The 26,893-nt window shown below is 42.5% G+C and overlaps 1 protein-coding gene across 2 annotated transcripts; it reads left to right on the forward strand.

The window, feature by feature from the left end:
• The first annotated feature begins 2,458 nt into the window (after positions 1-2,458).
• FAM168B (family with sequence similarity 168 member B) lies at positions 2,459-26,446 on the forward strand. 2 transcript variants are annotated; one of them, XM_041486809.1, is made up of 7 exons: positions 2,473-2,516; positions 8,952-9,032; positions 12,955-13,038; positions 17,153-17,295; positions 18,219-18,396; positions 20,106-20,235; positions 21,500-26,446. In XM_041486809.1, the coding sequence occupies exons 2-6, from the start codon at positions 8,963-8,965 to the stop codon at positions 20,216-20,218; spliced, it is 588 nt and encodes a 195-aa protein (XP_041342743.1). In that variant the 5' UTR covers positions 2,473-2,516; positions 8,952-8,962; the 3' UTR covers positions 20,219-20,235; positions 21,500-26,446. The 2 variants fall into 2 exon arrangements, with proteins under 2 accessions (XP_041342744.1, XP_041342743.1); XM_041486810.1 differs by lacking the exon at positions 20,106-20,235 and having other exon boundaries at positions 2,459-2,516.
• The last annotated feature ends 447 nt before the right edge of the window (positions 26,447-26,893 follow it).

A 26,893-nucleotide genomic window follows, 5' to 3' on the forward strand; every position in this document is an offset into this window, starting at 1 on the left:
CAGACGGACAGAGAGACAGACTGCAGGGTGCGCCCTACTGCAATCTGAGTCCCCCCAACACAGAGACGGACAGACAGACAGACTGCAGGATGCACCCTTCTGCAAACTGAGTCCGCCCGACAGACAGACGGACAGAGAGACAGACTGCAGGGTGCGCCCTACTGCAATCTGAGTCCCCCCAACACAGAGACGGACAGACAGACAGACTGCAGGATGCACCCTTCTGCAAACTGAGTCCGCCCGACAGACAGACGGACAGAGAGACAGACTGCAGGGTGCGCCCTACTGCAATCTGAGTCCCCCCAACACAGAGACGGACAGACAGACAGACTGCAGGATGCACCCTTCTGCAAACTGAGTCCGCCCGACAGACAGACGGACAGAGAGACAGACTGCAGGGTGCGCCCTACTGCAATCTGAGTCCCCCCAACACAGAGACGGACAGACAGACAGACTGCAGGATGCACCCTTCTGCAAACTGAGTCCGCCCGACAGACAGACGGACAGAGAGACAGACTGCAGGGTGCGCCCTACTGCAATCTGAGTCCCCCCAACACAGAGACGGACAGACAGACAGACTGCAGGATGCACCCTTCTGCAAACTGAGTCCGCCCGACAGACAGACGGACAGAGAGACAGACTGCAGGGCGCACCCCACGCCTCTGCAGGCAGCTCTTGGTGCCACCGCAGCAGTGACACCTCTCATCCCCCAGACGGGTCGCTCTCCCCTCCACAAGCGGACCCCTCTCAGGAGGGCTGCATGGCAGGGCTGGACGCTCTGCGAGCCCCCTTCCTGCTCATTCCTGCGTTAATGGCACCGTTCTTCTTGTCCTGCAGCTGCCATTTACTGCAAGATTCCTCCGCAGGTGACCAGCGCGAGGGATGAATGGCAGCTCACATTTCTGGGAAGTGTGTTACAACGAGAGGGAGGCATTTGAGGATAATTAGAAAAGTGCAAGCTGCCCTGCCTGTCATAAATGTCAGCAAGCTGAGAATCAATTTGCATTTCTCCTACAGAGAACATTATCACCTCTACGTTTTACTACTGAAAATATGGCACTGCACAAGGGAAGTATCAGAAGGTCTCCAGTTTTATTCATTTTTAACAATAATATCCATTTTATTGTAATTTTATCCAACCACATTTATATGTGTGCATTTGCCTGGCTGACAGGGGTTGTGCACCATACAACTGATCTATAGTTAATAGATTGGATTAATAATTGCACACACCAGACAGAGATTGCCTTCTGAATGTGCTGCCAGGGTGTAAGAGCTCAGAGTGCTGCTCTGTCATCTCTTTAGTATCAGGTTTTTGTTTGGGCTGGAATATTTCCTGTTGTGATGTATGGAATTACACCAGGAGACAAGCTGGAACTTACAGCTGAACTTACAACAGTGTGCAGAATTCTGTCTGGCACAAAGACAGCAGCCCTGTGGTTTTAACAGTGGGGTAACTCGTGGGGGTGTTCAACCCTATCAGTTTTAATTCACTGTGCTCTTCTGATTCAGTTTTGTACATCGCTTGGTGCACTTCAGACTTCTAGAAAAGTTTCCTGGGTTCAAACAAAAACTGTTGGGAAAGCAGGGATTTTGAGGCGGTGTCCCCATCGTGGCAGGAGTGCCTGACTGGGCTGCTGGCACCCTTGGAGGGGCTGTTTGATCCATCCATCCATCATCCATCCCTCCATCCATCCATCCATCCATCATCCATCCATCATCCATCCATCCATCTATCCATCCATCCATCCATCCATCCATCCATCCATCCATCCCTCTTTTCTCTAAATTTCAGCTCACACAGACCTTCAGCCCCTGGCTCTGCCTCTTTCCCCAGCAGAGGGTCCCTGATCCTTGGCACACTCCCCATGCAAGGAGCGCTCACAAAGCTCTGTACAGCTCCCAAACCCTGTTTGCCATAGGACTTGCAGAGGTTTTCATGGAAGCGGGATTGTTTTCAAAAAACAGATGTGACAACTAGATGGCACTTCCAGAACCGTGCCAGCCAGCCTCAGTTTCCGCACGGCGAGCTGCTGTGCCACATGGGACTGGGTGAATCCAAGGCCGAGGGCAGCTCCAGCGAGCTCTGCTGGCAGGTGCTTCAGTGGAATTACGCAGCAGGCCATTAAGGCTCCCTGGGACACTGAACCGAGCAGTTCAACCACTTCGCTAACCTCTTTACTTTTCAGCGCAGCACCCTGCAGCCGCACGGCGGTCACGGCACTGCGGACAGCCCCGCTGAGGGGCCGAGCCCCGCTGAGGGGCCGGGCCGCGCTGGCCCCGCCCGCCATGGCGCCGCGCCGTCACGTGCCCGCGCCTTCCGCGCACGTGACCGCCGCCCCTCCCCGGCCGGGCGGAAGTGACGTCAGGGCGGTCGGTGCGCAGTTGTGCGGTGCGGCCGGCGCGGAGCGGCCGCCCCCTCCCGTCCCGTCCCGTGCCGTGGGGACAGGTGCGGGCCCCGGCCCCGCCGCGCCGCGGCCCGGCCGGCCGAGGGGAACTGGCTCCGGCCGTAACAGGTACCTGCGCAGGGCCCGCGGCCTCCCCGGGCCGCGCTCGGGGCACGGCGGGGCCGGGCGCAGGCGGCAGCGCAGCATCGTCCGGCTGCGAACTTGGTGGGAATGCGGCGTGTCGTCATGAGGGCTCCGGCCGGCCCGCTCCCCGCACGGCGGCTGCGGCGGGAGCCGTGCGGGGGCCGTGTGTGCCCGGTACCTTTGTGAGCTGCGGGCAGCGACCCCAGCTCCGTGCTCCCCGGTGAGGCAGCGAGGGGGGAGGTGCAAACGGGGCTTGCGGTGCTTTTGTGCATCGTTTGGAGCCGTAGAAACAGCAGCCGAATGGTGAAATCAGTGTTGCGAGAAAGGTAAAAAGTCAGGGGTTCGATGAGGGCAGCCAGCCAGCTCCCGGGGCAGAATGGCATTCGGTAGATCTTATTCTGATAGCGTGTCTGCACGGCTGTGGAAATCAGGAGTAGGAAAGTACATGTGCTGCAAAGGAATGCGCAGTTTGTCTCACAGTGTTTGCATCGATCTGTGGGTTTTTTACATTCCTCTGTGAAGCGTGATTTGTTCTTGAATGTTGAATCGCAGTGTGCATGTTCCCTCCTGCGAGCAGACTTTCTGTCTGCTCCGATGCGATTTTGCTGCAAGATGTGTAATTGTCAGTGTCATAAAAGTTCCACGCTGGTGGAACGCAGCCTTTCCTGCGCGTTTGGGGTGGGAATTACACACTTTTAACTCTGAGCTTCGAACGGAGGAGGGCTCGGGAGGCTTTTGGAAATTCTGTGTTCGTTGTGGTCTCCGACAGTTTCATGTTATTTCAGAAAATAATAGGGAATAAATTGAAAATTAGTTTAATGAAAAAACGTTTTATACGATTTTAGGAAGAAGTAGAGCTCCGGGGCTAAATACAAGTTTTAAATATAATTCCTTCGTGTAGTGAAGCTGTACTCTTCCAGTTTGATTTCTCTGTTTCTCACAGTTGATGAACTTCCCCTAAATTTGGCAATAGACAGGCTTCTGTGATTCTTACAGTAAGGACTTGGTGATTTGAGGACTTATTTGAGAGAATAATACCCACAAATTCAAAGCTATACAGGAGATGCAGGGATTGGAGCTGGCAACTTCTGTCCCCTTGTGCCGTAGCAACAACAGAAATTGTAGACTTTGAGAAATACTGTGCAGTTTGTTTAATGCTTCCATAAGTTGTAAGGGTTTTTTTTTTTTTTTTTTTTTTTTTTGAAGAGAAGAAGGATATGTTTGGTAATGTTCTGGGATGTCTTGAAGACTAGAGCAATGCTACAATGTACAAATAAAGTTGGACCACAAGCAGGATCGTCGTGTTATGTTTTTAGTGTAGGTTTTCTTTGTGTGAATGACATATGAAACTGTTGAGTCTTTCACATCTAATCACGTTGTCTCCATCCTTACTGACACTGAGTACAAGTAGTGTTGGTGTTAATGTAGGTGTTCTTTATGTAGGAAAAAACCCTAACAAACCCTTGTTAGATCAGGCTTGCAGGTAAGAGTTGTATTCACTAGAAAGGATTAAAAAGCCTAAACTGCTCCATCCCTGTTTTAGCCTTAGGAAAAAAGAAGGCCTGCACACAAAACATAGAGTGCTTGCAGGTGTCTTATTTTTTCTCTGTGACGTCTTGTAACTCAAGCAGGGGAGGAAGGCTTGCATGGGAATGAGAGTTGCAGCTTTGTGTTTCACTTTATGTGTGAGCTTTGAGCAGAGTTGTTAACTGTCCTTTTCTAGGCTGTGGTTCTGCAGCCTCAGTCTGTCCTGTCACTGTCCAGTCCTGCTCCCTTCCTTGCACTGGAACTGGTCTTGGCCATTTGGGGATGTGTCTCCGTTCTCTCAAGCTGATAGATGGAAACTAGCAATCCTTTATCCAAAATTCCTCCAGCAGAGCCCAGAATCGTGGCAGCCAGTTTATCTGCCCTAGCCTGGTGAGGGGTCCCAGTGCAGGGATTGCGTGCCAGCTGCATGGCACTTCTGTGAGCACTGATTCCAGCTGCCTGCAGTCCTGGGCTGCCATAAACCCCTGCCCTCACCTGAACAGGCTTCCCCTCCTTCCTGGGAAAATTCAGTGACTATTTCTGAGGTCTTTGGATGAATAGAATTAAGTACTGCCTGCCGGTACCAGTACAGCATGGGATGCCTTGTCTTGGTCTTTATAATATAAGCCCCCCTTTTTTAACTGATTTTGAGAAAAGTGCCTGTTATTTGGCCTTGGATTTGCATCAAATGGCCTGTTTGGTGGCTGAAGGTTTAACAGAACATAGTGTAACTGAGACTTTAATTGTCAGTTATTTGAAGAGCTGAAGTGTCGTGAACTATTTTCTTTGTTACTTAGCAGTGGAAATTACTTCTTTTACGTTACCAGGCACTTATGTATTTTACTTGTATTATGCTTTGACTGGAAGTCAAACGGGTAAAATGTAGAGTGTTATTAAGATGGTAAGTAACTTAGCAAGTGCAAATTGGGTCATTTGTACAATTTCACGGCAAATGACATTCTGAAAGTGTTCCAGAATGGATCGATGTTAAACACTGCAGTGACTTGGTGTGTGTGAGTCTGCTTAAGATCCTAGAAGGAAAGCATTGCTGGGCCACAGTAGTGTGCTTCAGCCAAGGTACTTGGAGATTCCTCCCCAGCTCTTGTGATGGAATTGTCATCAAAAGAGCATTAAATGGCATTTGGTAGATCTTATTCTGAAGAAAATACGTGTGTTGCAAAGAAAGAAAATACATGTGTTTGAAAGAGAGAAAACGCATGTGTTGCAAAGGAATGTGCAGTTTGTCTCACAGTGTTTGCATTGATCTGTGTGTTCTTACATTCATCTCTGTGAAATGATTTTTAAAAGCAGAGTTTCCTAGAAGCATGCTTGTCCTGAGTGTATCAGGAAAAGCTGTGCAAAAGAGATCCAACTGGTCAGCATTAGCAGTGGTTGGCCTTTGTGCTCAGCTTCCCAAAACCTGGGTTTAGAGGAAGATGGTTGTCCTGGTCTCTGCACCAAGGTGAGATCTAACAGGCCTGATGGAAACTGAGTTTGATTGCCTGGCTTTAGCAAGAGTGAAAGGTGAAGGTTTGATCTTCTCAGCATCCTTGTGCACTCTTTAATCAGAGCATCTTTAATAAGTATGATTGCCTTCATTTCAGCTGAAAGGGTAATTCGTATACAGTTAGCTCTGTGCAATTTATATACAGATGATGCACTGTAGACACTTATTTGCATATTCATTAACATGAGAATGCTTTGGAGGGAATGCCAACAAAGCAGTTGAAAGACTCCACTAAAGATTCTTTAGGTTGCCTTTATACCAATCCTCCCTAGTGTTTGATGTGGACTTGGAGCATTCCAGGGAAGTGGACTGCAAGGTTCCACATCTCAGTATAACAGATGCCCTTCCAAGTACAATTACGGTAAGAGTGGGATGATTGCAACCACTGGGTAATACTACATAATTATACTTACACATGTTGGGTCTTTCAGAGAAGACCTGAAAAGAATTATTTTTAATTAGAAGTGGTCTGACATTTAGTCTGCATTGCAGACTGTGAGCACTTTGTGTAGGCTGGTGGCTCTGACTTGTCTGTCAGTGGTGAAAGTACATCCCTGTCCCACCAAAGCTGAATTAATTTGTGTGTGTGTACACATGTGAAGTTGGAAGCATGGATTCATTTGTAGTGGAAGTGAACAGCTTGAGGCTACCAGTGTCATTAGGGGTTTTTCCCCCCTTACTTAAGTGGAGTTCCTCTCTGTCAGTCTGTACTTCCTTTGAGATCAGGTCTGTGTTGTCTGACATTTTCTATCCATTTCCTCTACCTCTTCATTTTTGCATGACTTCTCTTTAAGCCATCTCCCATAGTGTATGTCCGTGTTGTTCTCCAGTCCTTGTCTACTGATATTTCTAATAGTTGGAATTTTTTTTGTGTGTATTTTGCCTAAATATTCACAGAAGGCCCTTACTGATTTTCTACCTGACAGTTCTTTTTGTTCACTGCCATTCAGAGACGGTTCCAGAGTCTTTTCTCCTAATTGCTGCAGGGACTGCAAGGAGGAGCAGTGCATTTGTGGGATATGAGGGTGTGGGAGAGCACTGTGTTATTTGAGTGGAAAGGTTTATCCATCTCCTTAAGGCTTTAACCCCAAAAATGGGAAATGCTGAAACAGAAGTGGAGCTTGGGCCCCTAAGGATTTTGTAAATTTAGAGACAAAATGTGACAATCAACATTGAAAGAGAAGCAGAAATGCACATGAGAAGAAAGTGCAGGGAGATATAAAGGGAACAGATTGAAAGTTTTCAAGTAAGTGAGAGTTATACTTGAGGGAGAAGGATACACTGAACAAACTATGGGAGAAAAGAGCAGCCTTGCTAAAAGAAAATGTTGGTCCTGCAAAATACACCTGTTGATTGTGGCATAGAGTTAATGCTGCTAAAACTCCACAGGGCTTCAGTGGAATATAGCACTTTAAGCACTATATATAGCACTATAAGCACTTCTTTTATTCTTGAAGTATAGCTTGCTATAGAACATTTTCACAGAGATTTGTTTCAAATGGCTCTAGATGTGGGTCAGGTGATTAAAACATGCTGCTCTGGGGAACTTTATTCATCCTAAATGATGTAAATGGCAGCTTGTTTGGTTTGTAACTCAGTGGATTCTGTTTTCTTGATGCGTAATCACGTATGGATCTGAACAAAAAAGGCAATTCTCTGTTAGAATTGTGGGAAAGTGAGAGGAGGAAGCCCAAGAAACCGATGAATCTTGTAATTATCTTACGTTGACTTGGAGTGTTTTATGAAACCTGATTATAAACTTTCTGACAGCACTTTACTGATTCCTAATTTTGCACAAATGGCAGTTTTATATCTGTTGTGTACCAGGTGCTGCTAATTCTCTTGGCACAGAGCTGGTTTTAGTGCTCCTTTAAAAAGCAAACTATTTATGCTTTATAGAGTCACTTACCCTGGGTTTATCAGTGCAGCTATACTGATAAACTCCACTTGGATTCCTGCCATAACATATTCTGGAACTAAGGTAGTGTGTGTGTAATTAAACTTCCTTGTTTCATAAATTTTATTTACAAAATTTCCTTAAACTGTGTTTAACTGCTTAACATCCAGTTGGTTTGAGTTAGGCAGCATCTCGAGATGTAGCAGAGGAAGTTCAAGTGTCAGCTATTAGCAGTTAATAAGAAAATCTGGTTTCATAGAGTGCCTTTCTGTCTTGGGTGCTTGCAGGCAGAATCATTGAATGTCCTGAGCTGGAAAGGATACACAGGGACAATCAGTCCAGCTCCTGGCCCTGCACAGCACCCTAAGAATTCCACCATGTCCTGGGAGTATTGGCCAAACATTCCTCGAGCTGGGTCAGGCTTGGTGCTCTGAGCACTGCCCTGGGGAGCCTGTTCAGTCCCCACCACGCTGTGGGGGAAGAACCTTATTCACATACCCAATGTAAACCTCCCCTGTGAAGTGGGAGATCTGTGTATATCTATCTACCTATATATACAGAAAATCAGATGATTGAAGATACTGAGCTTTAAATATGAAGATTTTTTCCTAAAATACTGGAATAGTTGTTGCGAACAGCATTCCTGTATGAGGCACTTGAGAAGCATCTTCAATGCAGTTTTCTTTTCCTTGGTGTTTGCATACAAGGTTCTTTTTAAAACAGGATTTGGTTTTATTCCTGTGGGTGATGCTGGCCGTAGGAGCCTGGTTTTTGTGTGAGTGCATCATTCAGAAATGACTGGACAAGACTGTCAGTTTGTCATAGGCTCTGAAGAACTTGGCAGGAAGTAAACAAAGACAGAGGTGTGGGCTGGCTGGCTGAATGCACAGTCTTTTGCCACTTGCTTCTGTAGTAGTTGAATGTTTGTAGTAAAGGACTGGGATGCCAGGCTCCAAGTGCCAGTAAGAATAGACCATGAGTATTTATTTGCATCCCTTGGCTAGAGGCTTCAGGAAAGAGCTGGGAAGAAAGCAAGGTTGGTAGATGGCAGAGAGATGGTGAGTGATTGATAAATGGTAGAGAGGTGCTGAGTGATTGATAAATGGTGGGGAGGTGCTGAGTGATTGGCAGGTGGCAGGAGGAGAGAAGTCCAGCACAGGAGAACCCCTGCAGTGGGTTTGGATCACACGGGGGAGCTCTGGGCTGTGGAAATATTTTGAAAGCGTGCTCCACAACAGGGAATGTTTCATTCCTGAGACATTCTCTGGCTGATTGAGGGTTGGGATGCTTTGAAACTTCTTCCTGCAGTGATTCTTTCCTGCCTGTAGCTCCAGCTTTCATGTTGAGAAGTAGTGGAATTGCTGCTTTTTCATTTGTTACATCTTCTTCCAATATGTTTCCTTGTTTCCAGTTTTGCATTAGTTGTTGAGAGTTCAAGCTTTCCCTATACTTAAGTAAATACTGGTTTTCTTTTTATTTCCTGATTCAGTTACTGAAATCATGAATCCTGTGTATAGCCCTGGATCTTCTGGGGTTCCCTATGCAAATGCCAAAGGAATTGGTTATCCAGGTAAGCAGCTCTGTTTTCTGACAAGTTTTGGTTACACTCCTCTTTGCTCATGGTCAAGATGGAATAGTCACTTATGAATGCCTTCATGTAAATCTGTTTTGGGATTGGGATGAGGTTGCTTTTGAATTTAAAAAGTGACATTTCAAGAGTGATGTTATTTCTTCTGTTATATTTCTAACTTCAGTATCTCTTCCAATGCAGCTTATTTTAGGAGTTCTAATAATTACGCCCTGCAAGAAGAGGAGGCAATCTATTTCTGCTGCCAGTTGACTGGCACTGTTAACCTTTCTATCCTCTAATTCTTGTTCATGCTGTCTGTTCTCTGACTGCCCAAAGCATGGCATCAAAGGTGGCACCAAGAAAATGGCCAAAAATGTTTTTGAAACAGAAGTACATTTAATTTCTTGTTTTATCTGCTTCTCGTTGACTTAAGAGTTTTTCATTAGGTTTCCCCGCCTATCTCCTAATGTATGTGCAAGGAGGCTTCATTTCTGATGTCTCTATAGCCTAAAAGTCGGATGAGGCAAAATTAGATTTGGACAGAACTTTCCAGGAAGGCTGAAGAGAAGCCTCTGTGCCTCTGGGAGACATTTCAAGCAGCATGTCTTGATGCTGTCTTTTTTTTCTGTTATCTCTGACAGAAGGGAGTTTCCATCCTGGGAGGCTGCAGGGTCTTTTCTGCTCAGCTTTGTATTTCATAAGAAGTCAAACTTCTTTAGCTTTTACAGGGAGGCAGTTTTGTGATTTAGTTGGTGTCTGTGTTGAGAGGCAGAAATTATTCTGTGCTGCTACTGTTTATATTCTTGGTAACTGTACTATATTTTTCTACTGGTATTTACCATTCTTAAATCTGTTTTTCACCTTGGGTAATGCCCTAGAATTTGTTTTCCTGTTCTACTTTTCTTTGTTCCTCCTTCTAAATAGTCGTGCATGAATGAATTCTGTTCATTGGCTTGATTGTCTCAAAAGCATTTTAATTTTATTTTTTGCTTTTCATATTCCTCAAACTAGTGTACCTTCCTTGATTTCTACAGTATTTATAAGGGAAACACAAAATGTGTTTAAATGTTTTTAGGTCTGTTGAGTGACTGGAATGGTGCAGTAATAAATTGTAAAGCTGACACTATGTAACCATAAGTCCTGCATGATGGTTTTACTCTCTGAGTTACAAAAGCTGTAGTAATCTTATAATAAGGCAAGCAGCAGAGGCTTACTAATTAATATAATGTATGGACAGTTATTTCTATATTTATAATAGATTGCTTTTTCCAGCCTTTCTTATGCATGCTGTCAAGATTATTATGGATTATTATGGATTATTTGAATATAACTTCATATCTTTAGCTCATTTCATTTTCTTAACTCAAATTTGTATTAACCAGGTTCTGATTTGTATTTATAAGCCTCTACGTATTGTATTGAGCCCTTTGTCTATAAACCAAGTTGTACCTTAATTTATTTAGGAAAAAATACTGTTGTAGATTCGTAAATAGCAGTTTAAACAACATTACAATGTCTAATCTTTTATTCTACTCTTATATATACTAAACTATATAAATGATGTAAATACTTTATATTTGCCAGTCTGCATAACCAAAATATATGGAATTGAAATAGAATTGTTGCAGAAGTGCCTTAAACTGTCATGCTGCAATGTGGTTACTCAGAATTCTCCCTTGCAGCAGTCAGTTGATCAGCTCATGCAATTGTGATCCTTAAATTCAGCTTAGTCAATAATGTGTTACACCATTAGAAAGTTTGCTGAGCTGCCTGGTCCAGGCTTTAAGGTTGTGGGATAAATACAAAGCACATTCTCTAAAATGAAAAGTAGACTTGCATTTTAGCTTTTTTTTTTTTTTTAAATATTGCATGACTAAGTCCCTCTTCTTTGCTTCTCCTAATTTAAAAGCTGCAGATTCTCCATTCCTGATCATTGCATTTGCATGGGTTGCATGGTGATAGAAAGTGAGGAACCCAGCAGTAGGTGGAATGCATTACTGAAAGGCAATGTGTTTCTAAAGCTGTTGCATATTTAATAACTGTTTATATTATACTACACCTATTTTAGGCTGTTGGATAGTTTGACAGCAGCAAGAAATCAATATTCAAATGTTCTCATATGGATTGAAGTTCCTTGTAGAAGCTAAAACTTCTGCTTGTTGTAGTTACATTTTCCACAAATGACCTGTTTCTTGAGTAGCTCAGTGCTCCTCAGTGAAGCTAAAGCTGTGAAGAAGGACAGAAAGGACTGGAAATGTTTCCCACACACATTGTTGCAGATGTGTAGTGTGTGTGAGCAAGGTTAAGCTGTACTGAGGCTTTCCACCAGCAGCTTGTGAGTTTGAAAACTGAAGAGCTATTTACACTCTGATAAGTTGTTATGAGATGTTGGAGATGTTATTTTTAACTCTGATTTTTAAGCTTAAGGCTTTTCTTAGTCTTCTCCATGCTGACCACCTAATAGTAGTGCCAAGTGTATGTCACTTGATATGTTTACAGAGTGCTTTACAAAACTGGGTTAGCATATCTAGTCCTGAGCTAAGTAATTCTTATTGGTGGGAGTAATTGCTGAGGACTCTGGGATTCATAAAAACCCTTCAAATTTGAGCAGCAGTTTAAAACTAAACTCTGAGTTTGACAGTGGGTATGCAAGTATTAATTGCCTTTTTTTCTGAAGGAGCTGAAATCTTTATAAGTAGAGAGCAGAATGAGGTAGTAACTGCATCTTTCTGAATACAGGCATTACTTGGTTTTACAGATTTGAATGATGTAAATAGGTTCTTGGGAAAACTAATAGCTATGATTAATTCAGAAATCTCACTTAATCTGAGCAAGCTTTGTGTTTTTCAGGTAACAAGCTTTTGCTAATGCTGTGTTGTGCCTTACACAGGAGTATATCACAGTGTTCTCTGATGCAGAAGTGTTTCACTGTCATTTTTCCAGTACCTCTGTGAATCACTCATTACTGCTGTCACAGTGTGTGTCTGAAACTGGGGAGCTTGTTTGATACCCAGTGTAGTAGCAAATATGTGTGAGATTCAGTAAGCAGTTTGGGCTGCTACTGCTTTGTACTTTCTACTTGAGATACCTCTGATCTGGAGAGTCAGAGTCACTCTAACTTCTAGAGATTTATTTCTGTGAAAAAGTCCATTCAGATAAGTACTGTATGTGATGCCTTTTAGGGGGGCTACCTAGTAACAGAAGCCAGACTGTTAAGGGAATAAAAAGCAGTTCTATTTATTGAAGGGCCTTCAGGTACATTAAGAGCAGATGAAGCCCCCCCCCTCCCCAGGGGCTACACCCAAAAATGGACCATGGCTCACAGGTTTTCACACTTTCGTAAGTTTGGTCCATTTGCATATTGAGGGTTAATCTTCAATTACAGCTTCAGGTAATGAAGTCATTTTACCCCCAGTTTGCTCCCCCAAACTCAGTTTTGTTTACATGTCTTGGGAAGTGTCTTTGATTCCTAGGCCTGGAGAGGAATTGTTGTGTCTGACCAAAATGTGAAGACAGTAGCTAATACTCTATATGGAGCTTAGAGTTAGAAAATAAATAATTGCAGGATTACAAATACATGAAAAACACAAAAGCTAAAATCTTAAGGCATTATTTGTATGTCACACCAGGGGGAGGAGTGCAGGACAGTTACACAAAACTTGGTTTTGCAACTTACTTAAGAGTTACTTGGCCAGTGGAGATGGCTGGAAGGGGGGTGTAAGAGAGAATGGACCTGTGAAACCATAGCTGTTCTCTTCACTTAGCATTCATCTTCAGGGGGCTTGGGAGAGGAGGATTGCAGTGTTTTATGTGAGGAGGTGTGATTGAAGGCTGTTTGCTTGCCTCAGTTAAAGCATGTGCAATGAGAACTTTGAGAGTAAAGTCAGTCTAGAAGATAACTGTGGTGTGTTCTCTCTCCTAGCTGGCTTCCCAATGGGCTATGCAGCGGCTGCTCCTGCCTATTCCCCCAACATGTATCCTGGAGCAAATCCTACCTTCCAAACAGGTACGTGGAATTGGGTTCTCAGCAGGATCCTGACCTTTGCAAGTGGTTAGAAGCAAGAATGAGGAAAAGCTGTAGGGGTTCACAACAATACTTGTACTGTAGGATAAGTTTTATATTACCTTGAACATGACTCATAAGGAATAATCTGATAAATTAAAAATATTATAATCTTAAGTCACACTACATGCACCTTTCAAGAAGGGAACAGCTGTGGTTTTAGCTGTTTTTTCTGTATTCCCAGATGATCCTTGAGATTTGCATTGCATTTCTCTTCACTGCTTCCTTCATGGCTCTGCTTGCTTTGCATCCTTCTGGTCATTTCCAGATTCCTGTTTTATTTCTCTGTATTATCCTCAAAATTTTTCTTTTTTATCCCTTTCTTAAATTGCATCTTTCCAAGTTCATCTTGCTGGCTTCTCTCTGCCCTTAGGATTGTTTTGCACAAGCTGATGGTCTGGAAAGCCTGGTTGCTGGGTAAAGCTGATTCACTACTGTGGATACAGGGCAAGGACTTAGGTTACTGCACTTTCATGTGTGTCACTTAAGGAAGGGAATGGGATGAGCCTAGGAAAAGGGGGGGTGGGAAAACAGACATGAAGAACAAGGCATTCACCAAAGTTATTTTTGTGTAGTTCTGCTTTCACTAGTAGAACATGATTTTAATGTGCTAATCCTTGAAACAAAACAGAAGTGTTTAATTTCCACTTAAAGCAGGAACATGCTGATACAACAGTATTCTCCCTATGGTTATTTTGTATAGAAAGGAATTCCTTACATTGCTTTGGTAGTGCAGAGCTGGGCATCCTCAGAACTCTTCCACTTCCATGTATCATGCCAGTTTTCCAGAGCTACATGTGGCACATAACCAAGTTTGTCCCTGAATGCCCTTGTGTAATTCATGGCAGTAGGAAAGGATACTGCTTGAAATTGGGAACCTTATGCTGTGGAAGCTTGCTTGGTATTGAAGTTCAGTGTTCGTAATGGATGGACTTCATTAACTGCCAGGAGACTCTTCAGGGTGTGGCAGCAATTACTGAGACAAAAGACTCATCTAAAATGTTTGCCTGCAGCACCTGTTACAAGTGTGTAGCTTTCCTTGAAACTGTGTGGGATTCTGTCACTGTTCAGTTTGCTGCTTAGAGGCAGAGTGAGTGCAGACTCACACTTTGTCTTGTTTTTGGCCTTGAATTCAAAGTAAGGAGACAGATTAATGTTAGAGGTTCCAGTAAAGGTGCCAAAAAAAAAAAAAAAAAAAAAAAAAGCCCCATGGCTGGGTATTGCCACTGTGCCAGCAGTATCATATCTGGGGATGCCAGCTTGCATCTGCACGGGATTGCTCCAGGACTTACCCCAAGAGCCATGTTCAAGGGAGAGCAGTTCCCATCAGGGTGGAGCTCTCAGCTCGGGTGGCAGAGCCCCACGGGGGCTTTTATTATTGGCTTTATTGCTGTCAGGCCCTTCAGTTTCACTGCCCTCTGTGCTGCCCTGCATTTATCCTGCAGCTGTGCTAAGGAGGAGCTGTAGGCTTTGATCCTAGGAGCAGGTAACTGAAGGTAGCTCCAGTCTTAGTACAGGTTGCAGTTTGCAAATCCTGCTGCAGGAAGCTGAGGATAAGCTGCATGGAATCAATTTAACAAATCATGGGAATTCTGGCAAAGATTCTTGACCTGTTAGACTTAGTTATGTTGTAATATTAGTTTGCATTGATTAATCTTGGAATATATCTCATGCTGTATACTGAAGTCAAAGAAATAACCTTTTCAGGTCTAAGAAAAAGCAATAAAGATGCATAAAAATCATGTATTGTCATTGAATGTCATTAAATTTTTAAAAACTAGTACTGTTAGTCTTTATTGCTGTTGAATAGGAAGTACACTTTTATTTCAGAACTAAGAATAGCTTTCATTTTTAGCTGCTCTTCAAGCTGTGAACAAAAGTTCAAAATGTACAGACCTCTAATTCAGGCAGATAACAATTTGGGGTACTTTCTCCTAACAGCTGGGATGTTTTTATATCTTTTTTTAACCTTTCTGATGTAACTGCTTGTTTGTAGAATCAAAGCTTTTGTAAATTCATATTGCACAGCAGTATTTGAATGTGCTGTGCCACTGCTGTTACAAGAGGGTGCTTTTTTACAGGTACCTGTCTTAAATTACTGTGGTTTTGACTTCTCCTGTCATTTACTGTTAAGGTCTTTGTTCCATGTTATGAAGAAGAAAAAATGAATGCAATGGCAGAATACCTCTTGTGCAGATTTACCACTCTGCAAGAATGAAAGAGAAATTGCCTGTGCAGCTGCATCAGTGGGTTATTAGAATGAAAGTGGGCTTCACTGAGGACGTGGCTGTAGTGATTCTTCATGTTCAGCATTTTGTAGCTGGGGTTTTCACCACAAATAGCTCCCCATACTAATAGAAGTTACCTCCTCAGCATGCTGGATCTGTGAAATACTTAGGATCTCTAAAAGCAGGAGTTCAGAGTAAGTGCTTTTACCTTTTTTAAAGGTAAAAATTCTATTAAAAAGAAACAGTCAACCTATTTCTTTGTTAGCTAGGCAACTTTTAGTTTGAAGGGTGTCAGGAAATTGCAAAGAAGCCCAGACTTCTTCAAGAAGAATGAAGGTCATGTGTCATCATGCTGTTTGCACAGACTGATTTTTGACAGCACAAATGCTACAAATTCTCTCTGGTATACAACTTCAGATCTGTTCTCTGTATTGAAGTCAGCCCATTCCTGACAGTTTTTAAAATCAATCTAATCTCTACTCTGATGCTCTCTCTTTTTTTCTTTTTCTTTTTTTTTTTTTTTTTTTTTCCTGTAATTACCAAGTGTCTGTTCTTTCTTGCACTGCCCTGGTACTAGTTTATTCAGTTCCAGCTAACTACAAATTGTACCTGTGGATGTTGTGTCTCCCAGTGTGGTAGACCTGCACAAGATTCAAGATCTTTTCACAGCAGCACAGGCAAGAGCTTTGATGCTTTCTCCAGACTTGGTCATGCCTGTTGTGTGCTACCCTGAATGTTAAAGCTGTTGGATGCTGCTGCTGAGGGGTTCATATTCCCACTCTGGCCATGGAATAACCTTGGGAGTGCAGCATGCAGAAACATTAGATATATTGTAGAAAATATATATATCAACATTATATATAGATAGAGATATATATCAGTATATGACAATCTCCTCCATGCCTCTTAAAGCCCTTGTTCTGACCCTGAGACCTTGTCTGATGAGGGCTGGAGAAATTATGGAAAAGCTGTCTTTGGGCACTATGAACCAGCAGTTATCCCTCTAAAAATTCCACAGTTCCAAATATTTACAAAGGCAGGCTGATTTTGTGGACCTTGTAATAGGAATGCCAACCACATTCTTATGGCATCTGAAGTCTTACTGTAGTATAAAAACAATTCTTAAATTATGTTTAAGGATATGTCTACTTGTATAATACTCAAAAAGAAGATGTAAGGATCTAAGTGCCTTCCAGGTTGAATTTGCAGTTGCACTGAACTTTGCAGTGTTTGTGTTTTAAAAGTACAGCATTTCATGTTTATTTTAGCCAGTTCAGAAAATAAATAGAAATAAAGGTAAGTTGAAGTAGAGGTTGCAGGATTTGTCTCGGCTCTCTGAAAATCCATCATGAGGATTTTAGATAATTCTGGCTTTTGAAATTCTTACTCTTGTGCTGTATAATCTCTTACAGGTTAGTTGACTGTTACTGTGTTTTGCCAGTATGATTTGGGGGTGTGTGAAGAACTGACTGACACATGTGCCAAGTCCCACTATGTAGGGGTGCTGCCTAATATGCCAAATCCTGGTATTTAATGTGTTATTATGAAAATGCACTTGTTGCCCCATATCCATAGACTTGAAAAATAAATGGTGCAAGTATACACTTGTTATAAAGTGATGTTACCTTTTCATGCTCAGTTGACACAACCAAATACTATTTCCAGGCTGCTGCTGGTGTTAGGCTGATGATAGACCTTGTGCCTGAATATTGGGACTAAATGAAGTGCTCCCATGAAGCTTATGGAGTTGGGGAATGTGAAAATCATTGCACCTGCCTTTGGGGAGCAGCGTGCTCTGGGTGTTTGAATGCAGGTGTGCTTTGTTTCAGGTTACACGCCGGGCACCCCGTACAAAGTGTCCTGTTCACCCACCAGTGGGGCAGTGCCGCCCTACTCGTCATCACCCAACCCCTACCAGACTGCTGTGTACCCAGTCCGAAGTGCCTACCCCCAGCAGAACCCGTATGCACAGGTACAGTGCCTCTGTGGGCACCTCTGTGGTCTCTGTAATGTCTCTGTGAACTCTTAGCTTCTCGTCTCATTCATTTCTTTGGGCATTGGGAGAATTTTTAGCTACCTGCAGTAAGAATTTCTAATACAATGATTTAGTGTGTGCTCAATTTGACATCCTCTGTTGCCTGACAGTTACTCAGCACTTACTGGTAATGTGTTCACTCTTTGAAGAGACACTAAATTCAGCAGTTATGAGAACCTGCTGGATCCTATAACTACCAGTATCCTGGGGGTTTTTTTGTAAAAATTGTCATAATTTTTGTTACACAGTTTCTGTTGTAATTTCACTTGGATTTACCAAGTCGCACACTGTAGGGAAGCTGTTGAAAACTATTACAAAGGATAGAATTAGGACACTTCAGTAAATATGATATTTTAGAGAAAAGTTGGCCTTCTTTGTGTAGTGCCAACTCACCTGGCACGTAAACAGTAGCTGAAGAGGATTAATAAGCATGTAACAAGTTTTATTCAGTCTGCTTAGTGTGCTTGAATTTGCCAAAAAACATTGTATTGTTTTACTGAAAGCAACTGAATAAAAAGTTGTGAAATAATGAGAAGTTCTGTCATGGATTAATATATGAAAGGGATCAAAAGGAAGGGAATGAATGACGCATGAGCCCTTATTGTTGAAGACAGAGTCAGCATCTACTAAGATCCCTACTTCACCTGTTATCCTAAATGCCTTAAAAAGGGATAAAATGTTAAATTGCAAGTGAAACACAATTGTAATAGTTACAGTAAATGTTTCAGCTTCTGCTCTGTAAATTCATTGCATTTAGAGTAATACTTATATTTTTATGATGCATTTGTGAAAGAAGCTCTCATTTATCTTCCCCAGCAGATACACTGTATTTACTTCACACACTGTTTTTTCTCCAACAGCAAGGCACTTACTACACACAGCCTTTGTATGCAGCACCACCCCACGTAATCCACCACACCACAGTCGTGCAGCCCAATGGAATGCCAGCAACCATGTACCCTGCTCCGATCCCGCCGCCCCGAGGGAACGGGGTCACCATGGGCATGGTGGCTGGGACCACCATGGCAATGTCAGCAGGTGGGTGCACTCACACCAGGGCTTCTGCTCAGTGGAGCTCTCCTTTGAGCCCAGGGGGGAGCACAGCTTCCTTACAAAATGTGATGCCACAGGTGCACTTGATAAAATCGTACAAATGTCAGTTCAGAAGGACTTGTGCAGGTCGTGTGTCTTCACAGAATTCCCACAATGGTTGGAAGTAGCCTTCAAGATCATCAAGTCCAACCCATGCCCCAACACCTCAGCTAAACCCTGGCACCCATTGCCACATCCAGGTTTTTTTAACATATCCAGGGATGGTGACTCCACCACCTCCCTGGGCAGACCATCCAGAACTTTATCACTTTTTCTGTAAAAAACTTTTTCCTAATATCCAGCCTGTATTTCCCTTGGCACAGCTTGAGGCTGTGTCCTCTGGTTCTGTCAGTGCTGCCTGGAGACAGAGCCCAGCCCCAGCTGAGCACAGGCACCTCTCAGGAGCTGTGCAGAGTGATGAGGGCACCCCTGAGTCTCCTTTTCTCCAGGCTGAGCACCCCCAGCTCCCTCAGGGGTTCCTCTCAGGGTTTGTGTTCCCAGCCCCTCTCCAGGCTTGCTGCCTCCTCTGGATGTGCTCAGTGTCCCAAGGTCCTTCACAAACTGAGGGCCCAGAGCTGGGCACAGCACTTGAGGCTGGACACAGCACTCAGTGCACTTCTGAGCGAGTCCAGCTAGGTCAGGGTTTGTTCTTGTTCAGCAGTGCATTGATCACCTCTAAGGATGGAGATACCACATCCTCTTTTCAGAGTTAGTATTATGGATTCAGCAGTTTTTCTTCATATCTGTATAGAATGTCCCTTAGTCTTGCACCCTTTGTTTCTCATACCAGTGTCGAGAGTGTGACTTCCTCTTCCCACTCCATTTCTCTGTGCCAATTGAAAGCAGCAGCCTCTTAGAGCTGAGGAAAATGCCATGTTCTGAGCTCACCCCTCATATCACAGGCCTTCCTTGTCTTGAGATAGAACACTTCATGTGTTTGTACTACCTGCAGATCCTCTTTGTCATGGGAAATGGCTGGGGATGTGTCCTTCATATTGGCACAATCTTTTGGAGAGAATGGTGTTTAATCAATAATTCAGTGTCATCTCTGATTGTTTGCTGAGGGGGTGTCATGCTTTGTTATTTGCTGGGTGTTAAGTCACCAAGAAAACTCCACATTCACTCAAGGGATGCTAATTTAAAAATCTAATAAACAAGAGCCAGAAGTTTGTTTTGAGATTCTGGTTTGTATCCTATCAAAGTTATAATTTAATTTGAGAAACTTCAAAACTAAAGGAGTTAGGTGTCACAAACTGAGCTAAAAGAGCTTTGTGAGGAAAGCTCTGTATCTGTAATAATGCAAATTTATTCTTATTTATCATTTAAGTTATCTCTACCATCAGTGTTCTTAATGGCATGTAAAGCCTGCTGTGGGGAGAGTTGCTTATGTTGCAGAGTTTCTGCTAGAGCTATTTTTGACTAGTGAATATCTTTGTATGCATTGGCCTAAACATCCACTGGGCTAAAGTGGCCCTCAGCATAAAGGTTTGAAGAAGATTGGGACTGGAATGCAAAACAATAATGGTAATTTTGGCAATGAGTAAGTTGTAATTGTAATTGTCTTTAAAATTACTTAGATTTTTCTCCCCTCTCCTTTTTTTCCCTCCTCTCTAGTAGAATTTTTGCTTACTGAAAAACTGTTCTCTTCCTTCCAGGTACTTTGTTGACAACTCATTCCCCAACTCCAGTAGCCCCTCATCCAGTTACTATGCCCACGTATCGGGCTCCAGGAACACCAACCTATAGTTATGTGCCCCCACAGTGGTGATCATCCTGGCAGTCAGTGTAAGTTGCATTGGAAGCAGTTAATCTTTATTACAAACAACAGCATTTCAGGTTCTCTGGGGGACATTTTGCAATGAGGGGGTGCTTCTGCAGTAATCTAATTGAGCAGGAATACTCAAAAATCCTGCTGGGGTTTTTTGAGTGGTCTGTGTCTTCACAAGTCATGAATCATTTTCATGATGCATGATTGTCAAATATGCCCTAAGTTGGCCATACTAAAATACATCTGGAATTAAATATATGCAGTAATTTGGAATTATTGGTAATTGTTAAATTCAGCAGTACTGTGATTCCTGAATTGAATGTATTTGACTTGGTAGTCAAATTATTTGTGATTGGCTAAATATGTAGGCAAGGTGTTTTGCCTTGCTCAGAGGGTGAATATTTGTCACAAGCTGCTGAAACAGATAACCTTGAGATAATTTCATATATTCACTCTGTTCCAGATAAGTATCATACTTCATGCAGTCAGCATGGAAAAAGCATTTTTAGTGTGAACCAAAATTTAGATCATGTGTTTCAAGAAAAGGAGTTTCATTTTGAAATCTGCTGTAAAGTGGGGTAGATTTTGGGGCTGTAATCTGTGTCAAACTGACACGAGGACTAATGTTTTCGTGGTACCCACTTCATTTCTAGTTCATTTATTTTTAGCATGAGTTGGAAACAGCTTCATTTGAATTAGAGACTAGTCAGACCTACTGAACTTGAAATTTTCGCTTTTAGTCCATTTAGTTTATGACAAAAGTGAACTTTGTTTTAACTTTTTCTGGATTTCTGTTTGAGCAGTTAGAAGTACAGGGTTCTGAGATTGCAGGTGCCTATTCCCTTTGAGTTAGTAATGTAGCAGCCATTTCTCATTTTGCTGTGATGGTACACAGCTGTCTGCAGATCTGAAATGCTTCTCATGAAGTATTTTAACCAAGAGTCTCACACTACACAAACACAAGAAGTGAAAATTATGCTGCTAATAAACACATGACTGCTGGTAATTAAATTTAGGATGAAATACCTTCTCAATATTCCATCTTCTACTTTAAAAACCATGGTGGTGCTGACAGAAAGCTGGACTGGATATGACCAGAGCAAGTCCATGTAGTGTGTTCTTATGTCAAAATGTGGCAGGATAACTGCTAGGGCAACATTATTTAATACTTGGCATTTGTTGGTGTATGTGGTGCATGCAATGTTAGTGTGTTCTGCCACACTCAAACAGTATTTCACCTAATTGAGAGTATTTCCCACTCTTTTCTCCTTCTTAATGTAGGTTTAAAGATGGGAGATATGCAATCAAGAAATTGAGGTTTAAAAGTTGGTGCTGAAGCCCTCATGCCTCCAACCAGGACTTTCCTTCTGAATGCTTTCAACACTTGGCTAAACACTACTAATTCCTGATCACTGAAGATTTTCCAGTGCTGCATATCTTACATCTTGGAACTCCAGCAGTTAGTCTTAAAGCAAATCCTGTTTTGTGGACTGTCTTGCAATTTTTTAGCTAATTATAATGATAAAAAGGGAGTATAAATTTATTCTGATCCATATCTAGTTGAATGCATGTTAAAACACAAAAACAAAGCTTGCTCAATCTACCTGCAGTGACTGATGCAAAAACCATCATATGCAAATCCAAAGGAACCGAGAAGTATTTTACAACTTGTATCACTAATGCACTGTTGTAATGTATGCAGGGTCTGACAAGGTAGAATCATGAAAGTGAGTTTCTTTCTAGAATGCCATAACATACATTAGATGAGTGCTTCAGCCTGTTTCAGGTTGATGGAGTTGCCAGTTTAAAAGGGGCATATTTTTGTTTAAGTGATGTGTTCTTTTCAAATTCAACTAATAAATTGGAGTGACTGGAAAATGAGTCAGACAAGCTGTAGACATCCCGCACACCATTAGTTTACTTCATACCTTTTCATTTTCATTGTATGGAATCAGTGTTATACAGATGTTCTTAAGGATCAGAATTAAATGACGAAGGTAATGCTGTGTGTGCCAGTAAATAAGGCAAACTTCCTCGAGGCAAAACTGGCTCTTAGGAATAGTAGGAGGTGGTATCACCTGCAGAATGAATAGCATGTCCTGGGGAGATTTCTATCCAGTACTATCTGCAAGATGTGTCAAAGTGAGACTGCCACACAGACTCATAGAAAAACACTTCCTTTTAGTTCTCAGTTGAGCAAATTTGTGCTGTTTTTCCTAAAGAATGTTGTAGTCAGTTGAAAACATATGTGCAGTTGATCCAGCTTGCTTTCCAGAAACTTAGGAAGTGCAAGGGCTTTCTGCAACAGAGTTCAGCTGCATGTTATTCTGAGGAAAGCTTGTGTGCCTGATGAGTATGTTAAAGGGGAACAAATCATTTTAACACAATTTCCTTATTATCTACTTGCAGTATGGACTATGGATACTCTGTAGTAGGGCTGCCAGAGTATAGAGGGTTTAAATAGCAGTTTCATTTTGGGGTTTTTTTTCATGAAAATAATTGTAATTGAAGTAGGAGCCATTTGTTGGTTACAGCCATTTGATGTGTTTTCTTAGTATTTTCTTTTTTTTTTTTTACTTCCTAAATTGCACTTGGAAGCACGTAAAACAAGACTCGACTGCAGATTAGCATTTCATTGCAATGAGTCATTTGTGATATTCTTTCTTGCAACTTCAATTTTTAAAGTACCTCAAAGCAAATGCTGTGGGGATAAAGGGCTAGCCTTGGAACCCATTTGTATACCAAAATTGTTATGGGGGAGATTTTAAATTTTTAAATTTGAATATTGCACATTAAATCCGAGGTTCTTCTTAAACCTGCTTGATTTACAATTCCAGAAAGATGCAATTTTTTTTTAATACATTCTGCCTGCAATAAATTATGCAGTAAATGGATATAAAATGTTGTTCCCTTTTAAGCATTTACACAGAGGTATATCAGGCTGTCTTGTTCTGTAGGTTAACTTCCATTCAGAATTAAATCTTTTGAAGTTGTGTATCTTAGTTATGCTTTGTTTTGGGGTGTTCTGCTCCTGTACAGGTTTGGCAGCTGATTTGGGGTAGCATCAGTTCTGATTTAGTGCTGCCATCCCAGTACTCTGCCCTGGTGAGAGGCTTGTGTACCTTCATACCCCACTGGTGGTTAGAGCCTTCAGTAACTTTATTTTTTACAGTAAGCACTCTCTGTATTTTGTACCCTTTTTTTTTTTTTAATAAAGTTTAGGTTTATTTTGCATGAATCACTGTCAGTGGATGGCCCCCTTATTTCTAATGCCTTGAACATAACTATGTTGTTGGAATGAGTACTTTCAACCTTACTCATGAGCACTTACTGCAGCTTAGGGATTTCCATATGTTTTTATATGGAGCAGAAAATGATCCAAGACAAACTTAGTTGAATGTGTACTGCTTTGTTCAGTCTTGTAACAATTCCATGTGTGTGTGTTAGATTTGCAGCTGTGATCAGTCAGGTGTGGCAGAGCACAGTGAGCACCAGCGCAGGGCGCTCGTTCTGAGCGTGGTTCTGTGGTTCTGACCAGGAGCTGAGGGCTGGAGCAGAGCTGTGTTGGGGAGGAGCTGTGAGGGCCAGGCTGGAAGTCTTGCTGTCTTCTGTCTCATCACCATGAACTAAAGTCATAGGAGAGAACTTGCGTGAATGCTGCAATAGAGAAATAGTTAAGGAATGAATATAACTTCCTGTATATTTGCTCTAACTTCAGATTCCTAAATGTCATCTTGGAATTGGTCTCCGTGTAGTATTCCATAACGCTTAGGCGGTCTCACTTACTTGAGCACTTTTTTTCCTAAGTTGCATTATGGGATTCATCCACGAGGGAGAAACTGTACCTTTTTCAAAGGTACTGCACCTTCCAGTCCTGAGCGATTCTGATCCTACTGGGAGGCTGGAGCTTGTCTCCAGGAGTTCTTCTGAAAAGTAACCAAAAGCACAGTGCAGGGGAAGGGGGAATATGTGTATATATAACTATCTCAGTGGTATTTTGTTGCAAATAGTAGAAAGCATGGATATAAAACTGCAGTGGGGGAAACTGTACATCATTAAATAGGCGTTTACACAGTGAGGGTCTTACGAAACATTCTCTCCTGCTTTTTATATAACATTCCCTATTTAGAATTCCTTTATAAATGAAAGTGCAGTATGTGTTTGCACTAAAGCTCCTCAGCAAATTAAAAGAGCTAGTGCAGTAGAGACATTTCAGATCAAGCTTCTCTTTAAAAAAAGAAAACTTTTATGGCAGCTTTATATGATTAAAAAAAAAATACTACTATAAACCTGGAACTGAAAATAACTGTTGCAGCAATAACAAAGAGAAGTCCAAGAAATTTTTTTTAAAATTCAAATTTCAAGTGTTGCGTCTAGATAAAGTATTTTTTAAAAACCAAGGTATTCCCTATGTCAGTAACAGCTGATGAAGATGTCTTTTAAATGTAGCAGCAGCGAAAGAAAAATGGCTAATAATTGGTACCAAAACCACATAGCCCTAGTCAGTGTGGTGGTGGTTAACTAAACACCAGGAAGGAAAAGAAACAACCTACTGCTAGATGTTGCTTGTGCTTGTTGTCACCCTCTCCTGTTTGGAGTTTCTAGGAGACACGCAGGAATGCTGCTCAAGAAAGCTTCATTTTGAGTGTACTATGCAAGTTAAATGCTTAGATGCAGCTGTAGGTGATCAAGTCCTTTATTTTCTTTCTTCCTTGTATCGCTCCATCCACTGATAAAGCTAACCAAACAACAGAAGGAAACCACCACCCCTCAGTGCCACCGTGTCTGGCTGGTGTCAGGAGAGCTGATGGTACAGAGCTGTGCACCAGGGTACTCAGCATGGGCTGCTCTCCGTGGAGTGTCCTGCCTTCACTGCTCCTTGGCTAGTGAGGCAAGAGCATTGACTTGGAATCACTCCCCAGTGCTTCAGCACAGTGTTCCACACTGTTCATTCGGGTTTGCTCAAATAGGTAAGCACGTCAGTCTGACACCACCACCTAACTCTAGGGTCAAACTCATGCCAGGGGTGGTAACTCCTCTGTGTGTGAAAGCTCCCATCTTAGGAACGTGAGCAATAGTGATGCTCCAGCAGGAGCTGGAGGCATGGCACAGAGCCTGTGGCTGTGCCTGCTCCGCGGCTGCCTGGGCTGTGTTTGTGCAGTGCTCCTTAGGACACAGCCCCACTCTGCCCCAGCTCAGCCCAGGTTCCTCAGCCCTGTGAGCCAGCCTTTGGCAAGGCTGTAAAAGACACGGCCGTGGCCATTTCAGCTCACTCATGTTCTCATTAAGAAGTGTCAGTTTCTAATCCTGTGTTGTGTCAGCTCTAGGCTTCCTGCAGAGCCCCTCACACGAGGAGGTGAAATGCCAGAGGGCAGGAGCACCTGCAGCAGGGTCGGGCATTTTGTGCAGGGCTGGCCCAGAGCTGAGCTGGTTCCCATCTGCTGGGAGGACTCTGGGCAGTCTGGAGCCTCTGCCCAGGGTGCTGAGGGCAGGCAAGGTGTCCTGTAGGCACCAGAGAGGGAAGAGGAACAGTGGGAACAAGAAACCTTTTCTTGTGCAGGTTGCATATAACACTGAAACATCTGAATTTCACATGTAGTAAGGGTCCATTTGTGACTTTTACATCAGGACAATTTATGGGCCCTGAAGTTTCAACATCAAGAAAATGAACATGACTTTTCTAAACTGATTGTGACTTTTGGGCACTTAGCAGGCAAACTGGGAAAGCTTTTTTAGCTGGCTGCTGTACAGACTTGTTTTAAGTAGAAGGGATTTGTTAGTGGGTTTTTTTTAATTGTAATGCTATTATTGGCTGCCCTCCTGTCTTAAGATCTAAAAAAGTGAGTGCATGCAATGGAAGTACAAGAGGCCCCAGTAATAGTTCTCCATGTTTGTTATGAAATAGACACAGGTTTCCTTTTTATGACTTTTTTTAAAACTGTCTTAGGAACAGTTGTATTGGTACTTTTTTTTTAAGTTTAGGTCAATGTTGTCTTCCAGAATAAGTTTTAAGGCATCACTCACTCCTGCATTGAACTATCGCATCAACACAAAGAGTGGAGATTCCATTCTGAGCCAGTTCAATTGTGAAAATTCATACTTTTTTATTTTTTATGCAATTCAATGAGTAGATGAGCTCAAGTTTAAATTCTTAAAAGCACGTTTATTGTAACAAGAATTGTTATGTATTAATACTTCAGTTTTCAATAAAGATTGACTTGTGTTGCTTATTGTGGTTTCTTTCCTACTGTGTTTGGTGACATCCTTCCAGAAAACATTCTGTGCTGGAGAACAGTATGGTGCATTTAAACTCTTCAAGCTGATGGAATCTGGTGATTGATGGAAGCAAAGTAAAATGTTGAAATAGGATGAGTGATCAGTAAGATTTCTTCATGCCTAATAGAACACAGTAGCAAAGGCTCCTCAGTGGGGAATTAAGCTGCCCTAAGTTGTCCTGTCTGAGAGTGTGGTAAAGACGTTCAACCCTGTCTTGTTCCCTTTTGAGACATTTCTGGGGTTTGAGAGGTTTTATAGCTTAAAACAGAGGAAATGGAACAGATGTAAAATTTGACAATACTGGAGCATTTGCTTCATACCAAAGCCGTGCTGTTTGATTGGAGAGGTGACAGCCCTGAGCAGAAAGCTGTTAGAAATCAGTGTCTTGAGTGTTCCCCA

This window comes from Pyrgilauda ruficollis, unplaced genomic scaffold (genome assembly GCF_017590135.1).
Source record: "Pyrgilauda ruficollis isolate IOZ18807 unplaced genomic scaffold, ASM1759013v1 scaffold79, whole genome shotgun sequence".
Lineage (NCBI taxonomy): Eukaryota > Metazoa > Chordata > Aves > Passeriformes > Passeridae > Pyrgilauda > Pyrgilauda ruficollis.

Excerpts from the sequence above, each read along its gene's own strand:
- FAM168B (XM_041486809.1), top strand. The coding sequence starts at position 8,963 with ATGAATCCTGTGTATAGCCCTGGATCTTCTGGGGTTCCCTATGCAAAT. Across the intron at positions 9,033-12,954 it reads CAAAGGAATTGGTTATCCAG|CTGGCTTCCCAATGGGCTAT; the intron begins GTAAGCAGCTCT and ends TCTCTCTCCTAG. Across the intron at positions 18,397-20,105 it reads CACCATGGCAATGTCAGCAG|GTACTTTGTTGACAACTCAT; the intron begins GTGGGTGCACTC and ends TCTTCCTTCCAG.